Below are 9,109 nucleotides of genomic sequence, written 5' to 3' on the forward strand. Positions count from 1 at the left end.
CCCTGAGCTTTCCCAAGCACCTGGAGCTTCCAGAAGATSTGCACATGAATCAGGCTTTCTGTCCCTGGTAACTTGGAGTTTTTTTCTGAGCCCCTGGGAGTGAGGATGGAGCCCGAGCTCAGGTGGTTGGCTGATCTTGGCATTGGCCTTGGAGATTGTCTGTCTCCATCCCCTTCCCCAAGGATTTCTCCATCATCTCCCAGATGTTTTGCTCCCTAACAGGAAAGATTTACACCCTGTTAAAAGGCAATAAATGCTTTCCTCCCCTCCTGCTCCCAGTGGGACCCACAAATGAMTCTGGCAGAGCATCAGGTGGGGAATTAGTGGCACTTGCATCTCGACCTATATCCAATTGCTCGGGGTGACCACAGAGACTGCACAAATCACCTTCCTCTCCTAATGATGCACTCTTCCCTTAGAAGGGGTGGATAGACTGAAAGGATGTATTTAGGGGCATGGTCCCCCTGAGCTGGGTGGGAAGCAGGATGGGGACACTGGGAGTTTCCACGGCTCATCTGCACTGACATCTCAGAGTGTCGGTGCTAAAGGGCTTGAGTGAGTCACCAAGCTGTGGTCCTGCAGCCAAGATGTGATTTCCAGCCTGGATGAGGTTCCCTGCAATCCAGCAGTGACTCTTAATTACGATACTAATTAGGGTTGGTTATAATTTTCCACCAGAAAGCTGCTTTARTGGGAAATTAGCTTTTCACTTAAGCATTACTTGGGTTAAAGTGTCTTTTTCCAGTGGATACTTCAGTGTTGGCCTGTTGTTCTCCCTTTGCCCCTGGAAAGAATGGGAGAGAGTGGAGCTGTAGGTGGTGAGAATGAGTGGGTTGGGTGGTGTCCTCCCTTCTTCCTGCTGTAACTGTGCAAGTGTCCTTCACTCTCTATAAGAAAGAGGACTAATTTAACCCTTTAATTTGATTTTGGGGGTGCTGAACCCCATCCCAGCCAGCCCCTATGTGATGGTTTTTATTCTTATTTCCTGCAGTGCATTTGGACTGGGGATTTTCCCACTGTGTTTGCTGGAGCAGGGAGCACGGGGTGGGATGGTCRGATTCCTGATGCTCCATGGGGTGGCTGCAGTGACCAGCTCCTCACCTGCCCAGAACGGGTGTGGGTAGGGACAGGGTGATCCCAGTTGGCTTTTTGGCACGGTGTGGGTCTGGCAGTGCCCTGATGCCAGGGAGGAGAGCAGAGGGACCCTCCTGCCATCAGCAGTGCTGGCAGAGCAGCCTCCATGGCTCTTCCCTTTCCACGCTGGACCATGCGGCCGGAGCAGCTCTGGAGCAGCTCTGGAGCTGGCAGGAGGGGCTGTGAAACCCAAGCCTTGCACCTCCTGTGCTGTGCAGGGATGGGACAGGGCCGGGCTGGCTTACACAGGCGTTTCAGGGGCTGCAGGGCCCCTTCCCGGCGCAGCTGCCTGGGGAAGGCTGGGAGAAGGCTGGAAGAAGGCTGGAAAAAGGCTGGAAGGCGGCTGCCGGCCCCGCTGGCAGTGTGACAGCGTGGGGTGGGCTCCCCCCGCACAGCCCCTGCCCCRGCGCTGGCAGCAGCCCCAGCCAATGTGCTGGAGCTTGGGGAAGGGGCTGGGGGATGTGTGCGGGGTGGGGGGCTCGTGTCCCCACAGCGGGGCTGACGAGGAAGTGACACTGATATTAATATTAATAATACCAATAACAGGATGCCCTGAGCGGGGKYTGCATGGCCCTGCTGCCCRGGAGGAGCWGGAGGAGGAGGAGCAGGGGCTGTAACCAAGCTGTGCTTCCCGGAGGCCCCAGGGAGTTGGTGTGCAGTGGAGCAGGCGGGTGCCTCTGCTCAGTGACCTGGAAGTGGCTCCGTGTCCCCTGGGGTGCCAGCCCTGGTTGGGAACTGGGGGAAAGGAGCTCAGTGCCCGTGGTGGGTTGGGCTTGGTATTGGTACCGAGGGGGTGTAAAAGGGCTTGAAAGACCTGGAGGAGAGGGGAGGTGGCAGGAGCTGGGGTTTTATTTGAAGTGCAGCTTACCTGYGGATTCCTGCAGGGATCTCTGGCAGTGTCYGAGCAYGCCGGGGATGTGGAGGCACATCTCAGGGTGACCTGTAGGGCTTTACCTGTGCCAGGAGGGGTTTCAGCCCAGAGGGTGTCCAGGCTGGGCTGAGRCTGCTCTGCACCAGCTGCCCCTTGCCAGGGTCTGTCCCTTGGCTCCAGCAGGATCAGGATCGTGCTGTTGGGCACCAGTGGGATGCTGCCACCTCTCCTAAAGTGATGGGAACACGAACCTTGTGCAGGTCTGGGGGTGAGGGGGGTGGAGGGGAAGGCAGCCGGGCTGTGGCCACGCCGTGCCTGGCTGGGGCTGGAGCAGGGCTGTGCTGCACAGATGGAAGAGTGATTAAGAGCAATAAAAGGAAAGAGACTTGGATTCGCTACAGTCTCAGAACATTAATTGTGCTTTGGGGCCCAAATCATAACGCAGCTCTGCTAGAGGGAATCCAGCAGAGAAACCAAACATCTCGTTCTGGCCAAGGCTGACCATTTAAGAGACCCTTGCCTTCATCTTCTGCCAGGTATTACTTCCAGCRTCTCCCATCTGCCAAAACCCGAGTTTTCCTTTGAAATATATTTAGGGGAGGGAGAAAAGCTCTGGTGACACTGAGTGCTGGCAGTGGGGAGGCAGCAGGGACAGCACATGGCATTGCCTGCTGACTTGGAGACAGGACCATGGGGTTGTCGGGGGTCTCAGCCATCTGTCCTGGCTCCCTGGTTTATGTCACTGGGCTGGATGGGTGTGTGGGATTCCAGGAGTGGAGGTCCTGCCTATGCTTCCATGGTGGCTGAGCATCTCCTCTAAATTGACAAGCAATTACATGGTTAATGGTATCACTGTTAAATCCTCATCACTCAGCAGCCCGGGGCTTAATGCTCCATTAGGGCRGAGGCATCTGATGGCTCTCTGGGCTGGGAACGGCCTTTGGAAGTCTCTGGCTAGAGGTTATTTTTGCTCTCCCAGTCCTACGGCCAACCTGTGAATACACCCAAAATGGAATAGGGCAGGGAAATGCTCCTGTGCGCTCAGTATCACTGGGGCTGACTGCATGGGCCTCACTGCTGTGGTGTGGGGAGGTGACAGTGTTGTTTGAGACCTGCCATTTCCCATTCCATGGGTATTCCCAKCTCCCTGCCTGCCTTCCTTCCTTGTGTCACAGCTCTGCCTCCTGCTGCTGCCTCTCTCCAGCTCGGGGCTCTCCTAGTTCTCCTGCAGCCTTTGGATTTAAYCTTTTCCTCGGTGGGTTGCTGACTTTGGATTCCATCAGCAGTTAAGGATTGGCGGTGTCACCACGGTTCACCCTAAATGTGGCACAGGCRCCTGGGGAATCCATCAAGTGCCACCCAGATCCCAGTCTGGATCCACTGGAGCTGGGCTGGGCTGAGCTGAGCCTGGAGCCTTCTGCTGGGGTTTCTTCCACTGGGAAAGCGGGAAATAGAGCARGAGGAGTAGCTCTCCATCGCTGAGCTTCACAGGGAACTGCACTGGAGGAATTCTTCCTGATGGATCRGGGACCTGCTGCTCTCACATCACTCTGTCCTATGTGTTCACATCAAACTCTGGACTCTCTGCCATTTGGACGGATTTGGGAATTTGGGATTTTGACTTTTGAAAGCCTAACCAGCCATGTGGAACATCCAGCCTCACCCATTGTGGATTTATAGGGAACATGGCAGCTCATGTCCTTGTTTCCAGAGGCCATTCCAAGACATCACCATGGGTTTTACAAGCGTTTTCCCCTTTTTGTGGTTCCCTGAAGCAACTGCCTCATTTTTCCACATGGTTTCTCAAAGCTACTTTATCCCTCATCATTTCCACGGGCAGAACAAGAAGAAACTTTGTGTCYAAGTGTGGAGTGGGAAGAAGGATGCTCAGCTGTGTCCCTTTGTCCATCCCTGTGGCTCCAGCTGCTCCCTCTTTGGACCTTGAATATTTTTGTTGTGTGTGGATGGAACGTCTCCATAGTTATCTGGAGGAACTGCTGCCCTTGTGGGATCTCCTGGTTCACCCCACTCAAGCCACGCTTGCTTGGTACCTCATTTTGATACAATTAGTTAATTATTTATAAATCAGACTTCGTGAGGCCTCACAGGGACTGGTTTTTACAGRCTGCTCCCTTCTCCTTCAGTGGATGAGTCTCTTCAAGGTGGAACAACCGATGACACAGAGCTGGGAAGCTGGGAAACTGTTCAAGGAGCTGCTTCAGGGCTGTGAGCTGGGAYGTATCCACTGATTTCACCCCCAAACCGGCGCTTCTGGCCTGGGAGAACTGGGCTGCTGAGCCTTCTGCCGGAGTTCGCTCCTGATGTATTTTTATGGGGAGCTGAGCTCAGGTCCGTCCTGTTTGGATTCCACAGAACTCGTGCAGGCTGTCGGGGACGTTTCTCCACAGTCCCAGGTGTTTGCATGGGGCTTGGTGCTGACAGTGCTGCCATTGGAACGGCCACCAGCAGATCCCAGCTGGATGCACCATCCCAGCTGGATGCACGGCTCCATCCCACTGCGGGATCCCACTGCAGGAGAGGTGATAACTCAGCAAATGGCCCAAGCACTTTCTGATTGGGAAAATGTTTGCTGGGGTTTCAGGCGAGAGACTTGATTGCACAGAGGTGTTTGGAAAGAGATGATGAACTTGGAGCCTGCTTTCTGGAGGGATCTGAGTGTGCTGTTTGGAGTATCCCAGCGTGGAGGCTCATGGAGGCATCTGAGCTTCTGCTGGAGAGGAAATGTGGAAAGACGTCCTTGCTCCATACTCCAGCCTCTTCCTGTCCGCTCTCCAACACCCAACAGGGTCCAATGGATCCATCCCAAATTGTCCTCCCAGACTCATGCTTTCGTAGGATGGAGGCAGGAATTGGGCTGCACAGGGAACCTGAAACCCCAGGGCTCAGCTTTGGCCTTCAGGCTCGGGGAGGTGTTGGCTGCAYTGTGCTGGCCAAGTCCTGTCTTGTGTCTGGAAAATTATCCCTGGATTCCRTGATTCTCCATTGCATTGCCTTCCCCAAACTGTTGCTGAGCTCCTCCTGGGTTTCCCTGCTTTTCTGGGTGGATCTGGTGATTTGTGCTTGCCATGATGGACGGAGGTGATGGGGTGGGAACCATCCTGGTCCCTGGGCAGATCCAGCTCTGTGCCACTATCAGAGATCCTACACCACTCCTGGCACAGTGGCTGCATCCAGGGCTCTTTCTGGGATCAGAAACCAGGTTTTCAAGTCTGTTTAGCAGAATCTGCCATTGAGGTGCTTAATCCTGCAATATTGCTGTTTGGGTTTTTGTCTCTTGTGTCCCCCCTGCACTGAGCCCCGCAAAGTGCTGAAGGGTGGGGGTCCTTCCCTGTGCTCCCGTGGGATCCAAGGGCTGAAAACTCCGTGCCGGCTCCAGCGAAAAGTTAATGTGAATTTAAGTGACTTCTGCCCTGCAATTAGAGCCCCYGGAGCCCACTGGGGCTCTGAGTTTACATTCTTCACCGAGGCACAGGGTGTAATTAGAGATGTATAATTTAAACTGTGCATATGCAAGTGTTCCCATTCTGCACCAGGAGCAAAGGAAATTATCCAGGAATTAAAGGGGGAGGAGGGTGCAGGCGTGGAGAATGGCTCACTTGTGTGGATGTGGCAGTGAGAGGAAGCTGCAGGGATCACGTCCTCACTGCTGCAGGCAGCTTTGGAAGGGGCAGGAGGCGGGAGTTTGGTGGGCTCTGGATTGGAGCATGAAGATATGGCTGTAATGAGGGCTCAGGAGTGAATCCCTGGGGGAGGAGGTGCCCAGGGAGAGCTGGGACCTGCCTGGCAATACCAAGGGACAGTGGAGACTGTACAGKAATGCCAAGGAACAGCAAGGAGCTGCCCCACAGTGCCCTTGCAGCTCCTAGGAACTGTCTAACATTCCCTTTCTTTTCTTGCAGCCACTTCCAACGGCACTCTGGATGGCCTGGAGAACCGGGAAGGAGGGGTCTGCCAGACACGCTCCATGAAGATTGTCATGAAAGTTGGGCAGGGTGAGTTCTCCCCTGCCCTGGGGTCTCTGCTGCCCCCTGAACTGGGGGTCCTGTCCCTCAGTGGGGTGTGGGAGCAAAAGATTCCAGGGAAACTGAGGCCAGACCAGTTGCTCCCATGAGCACTCCTGGGGTAGTTCAGAAAAATTGCATATTTAGGATCTTTCTTCCTGCCTTTTTTCTCTTGCTGACATGGTGCATATGCAGAGCACTGGGATTGAAAGGGAACGATTGTTCCTGGTTGCTCTGTGGGCCATATCCCAGCGGGAAGCGAGCTCGGCACAGAACCCATGAGCCCTGCGAGTGCCTTGGGAGGGCTGGCACAAGCAGTGCCCCTGTGACTTTCTGGGCATCCAAGAGGGAATTGGAACTGGTCAGGCATCGGGATTGGGCTCAGCTGTGGCAGCCACCAGSCTGTGGGGACTCCAGTGGTGGTGGGACACCAGGGACATCACCAATGGGCTCTTCTGGARCTCGTTTCTCCCACTCCCCACCACCTCCATCCTAAGCTGCTTCCCAGCCCCGGCAATGCTCCGGGCTCGTTTCAGTCCCAGCTCGGATGCACAGCTCCTGATTCTGCTTCTCATTATTGTGTTTGCACGTCAGGGCCAATATTTATAATAAACAGGCAGAGCTGTGCTGCAGCCTTGGCCTCCTGCCTGCCCTTCCCTTCCCTTCCTCCCGCTGCCCRAGCAAGAAACCTGTCCCAGCCCACGCACGGGAGCTCTGAAAACAGAAAACCAGGGAATTAGGGTGGGGACCTGCTTCTCTGAAGCCCTGGAGCAGCTCAGCCATGCTCTGTGGCTCTTGGCATCTCCCAGCACCCCTGTGCCCCATGGGAGTGGCTGGCATTTGAGGACACTTCTTTAGGGGGGAATAAGCTGCTGCCTTCCAGGTTGGATCAAAGCYTCTCATCCATCCCTCCCCTTTCCCAGATCCAAACGCGGTGATCCCGGAGCAGCTGACAACGAGTCGGCCGAGCAAGGAGTCTGATGACACYGTGAAGGTGGTCACACAGAGCCCCCGCAGCAAGGTCCCGGCGGTGGAGGAGCCTGGCAAGCCGGGTGGGTATTCCAGGGATCCCCAGGAAAGGGATGGGGCCCTGCCTGCCATCAGGCCAATGAAGCTGCTCCAAGCTGAGCTTGTTGTGGGGATCCCAGGAACGCCAGACTCTCTGGATCAGGGATCTGGATGAGTTTGCCTGTCACTGCTGTTCTGCTGTGGTCCTGAGCTCAGGGTGCAGAGCAGCTTGGGTTTGTTTTTCCAGCTCCTGGCAGAGCTTTGCAGGGAAKTGCTATTTCAKCACTSTTCCTCCTCCTCCTCCTCTCATGTGTTCCTCACAGTACATCTGAGAGGGYTTGGAGGAGGTGAGGTCCTTGGGTGTGAAAGCCCTTTGAAGGTTGTTTCCTGAGTTCCTGACCCCTCAGAGCAAAGTGGAATYAGATGAAGCCAGGAAGAGTTGCTCTTTTCTTCCTGCCTGGGAAGTGCTGTGAGTGCTCCCCCATYGGGGGCTGCAGCTGCCCTGGCCTGGGGATCAGTAATTGGGGACTGGGGGGCTCTGCATGTCAGAGCCCACATCCACCAGGGAATCCAGGTCTGCTGTGGGGAGCRAAGGCTCCCTGGGTGTGGAGCAGTGGTCATCTGGACACAAGCAGCACTCTGTTCCATCGACTGGGAGATGGAAAGGGGAGCAGGAGGATGCAGGGTGGATGCAGCCTGCCCTGCCCAGTCCTTCYCAGGGATATGTGGGTCTGACTGGGGTGAGGAGGTGGGGAGCAAATGCCATCCCCTTGGAGGAGAGGGGCTCCCCTCCTTGGCAGCACAACAGGAGAATATTGTGCTGAGTTTGGGGGGCAGAGAGGGGCTCCAATGGGCAGCTCATCCTCGTGCTCCACAGGTGTGATCCATGCATGGATGAWGCACGGGTCTGGCTGCCTGCTTGTCTGACTCCCCTCTCCCCTTGCTTTTCAGGCTCCGTCAACCAGGACGGCCAGGAGACCCAAGGTCCCAGCGACGGCTTCCTGAGCTCCAAGGTGGCCGTGTTCGCGGCCATCGGCGCCGGCTGCGTCATCTTCATCCTCATCATCATCTTCCTCGTCGTGCTCCTGATCAAGATCCGCAAGCGGCACCGGAAGCACACGCAGCAGAGAGCCGCAGCCTTGTCCCTCAGCACCTTGGCCAGCCCCAAATGCAGCGGGAACGCGGGCTCGGAGCCCAGCGACATCATCATCCCCTTACGGACTACAGAGAACAACTACTGCCCGCACTACGAGAAGGTGAGCGGGGACTACGGGCACCCCGTCTACATCGTGCAGGAGATGCCCCCGCAGAGCCCAGCCAACATTTACTACAAGGTGTGAGGAGCAGCCTGGGAACGGCCGATGCAGCAGCGCGGGAGCGCCGGGCACGGGGCTGGCGCCGCAGGGAGGAAGCGAAACGTCCCCCACCCCCGGCACRGTGCGGGCAGCGCCGGGAGCGGCGCCGGGGAGCGGAGGGCTCAACGCTCACGTGCTGATTCTCCCCTTTGTATTTAGTTTTGTAGTTCTCAGCTTTTGTAATCCCGAGACTCTGAGGGTGAGCCTTCAGCCTCCTCCTCTTCTTCACCAGACTGTGGCYGGCCCTGGGGGCGGGCGCCGTGCCTTTCCGTGCTCGGGACACCGCTGGCAAACCTGGAGACTCCACCTCCCCTTTGTGATTTGGGATTTCCCTGCGTCACCCCTCCGTCCCTGCGGGAAGTGCCCGCTGGGGTCCCGGAGCCTGGAGCGACACCGGGGCCTCGGTCCCAGGAGCAGCCGAGTGCACAGGGGGATGAGGAGGAGGAGGATGCTTTGCCAAGGTGCCAAGATGCAGACAACTGTGCAGGGAGGAAGCTGGCAAACCCGWTTTACTACTACTACTATTATTATTATTATAATTATTTTAATTTTTTTGTAACATTTTTATTTTTGTGAATTCCGGGCGGGACTCAGGCCCGCCGCCTCCGGGCACACGCCRTCACCTCCTTCCAGCACGTCATCCCGCCGGCCATGGGGCAGATCCCGCTCCCACTGCTGCCCCTGGAAACTTTTGTGTTCGTAGCTGTTGACTCTTGTTT

General features: G+C 56.2%; 1 protein-coding gene across 1 annotated transcript in view; it reads left to right on the forward strand.

Moving 5' to 3' along the window:
* Positions 1–8,447, forward strand: part of EFNB1 (ephrin B1) — a 44,054-nt gene extending 35,607 nt beyond the window's left edge. Inside the window, exons 3-5 of the mRNA XM_057382265.1 lie at positions 5,926–6,018; positions 6,951–7,079; positions 7,987–8,447. Of these exons, the coding sequence (XP_057238248.1) occupies positions 5,926–6,018; positions 6,951–7,079; positions 7,987–8,375 (611 nt within the window). The 3' untranslated portion in view covers positions 8,376–8,447. The remainder of the gene's footprint in view (positions 1–5,925; positions 6,019–6,950; positions 7,080–7,986) is intronic.
* Positions 8,448–9,109: the final 662 nt, after the last annotated feature.

The sequence above is a fragment of the Malurus melanocephalus genome, unplaced genomic scaffold, assembly GCF_030028575.1.
Source record: "Malurus melanocephalus ecotype Western Australia unplaced genomic scaffold, MMel_1.1 scaffold_560, whole genome shotgun sequence".
Taxonomy (NCBI): domain Eukaryota; kingdom Metazoa; phylum Chordata; class Aves; order Passeriformes; family Maluridae; genus Malurus; species Malurus melanocephalus.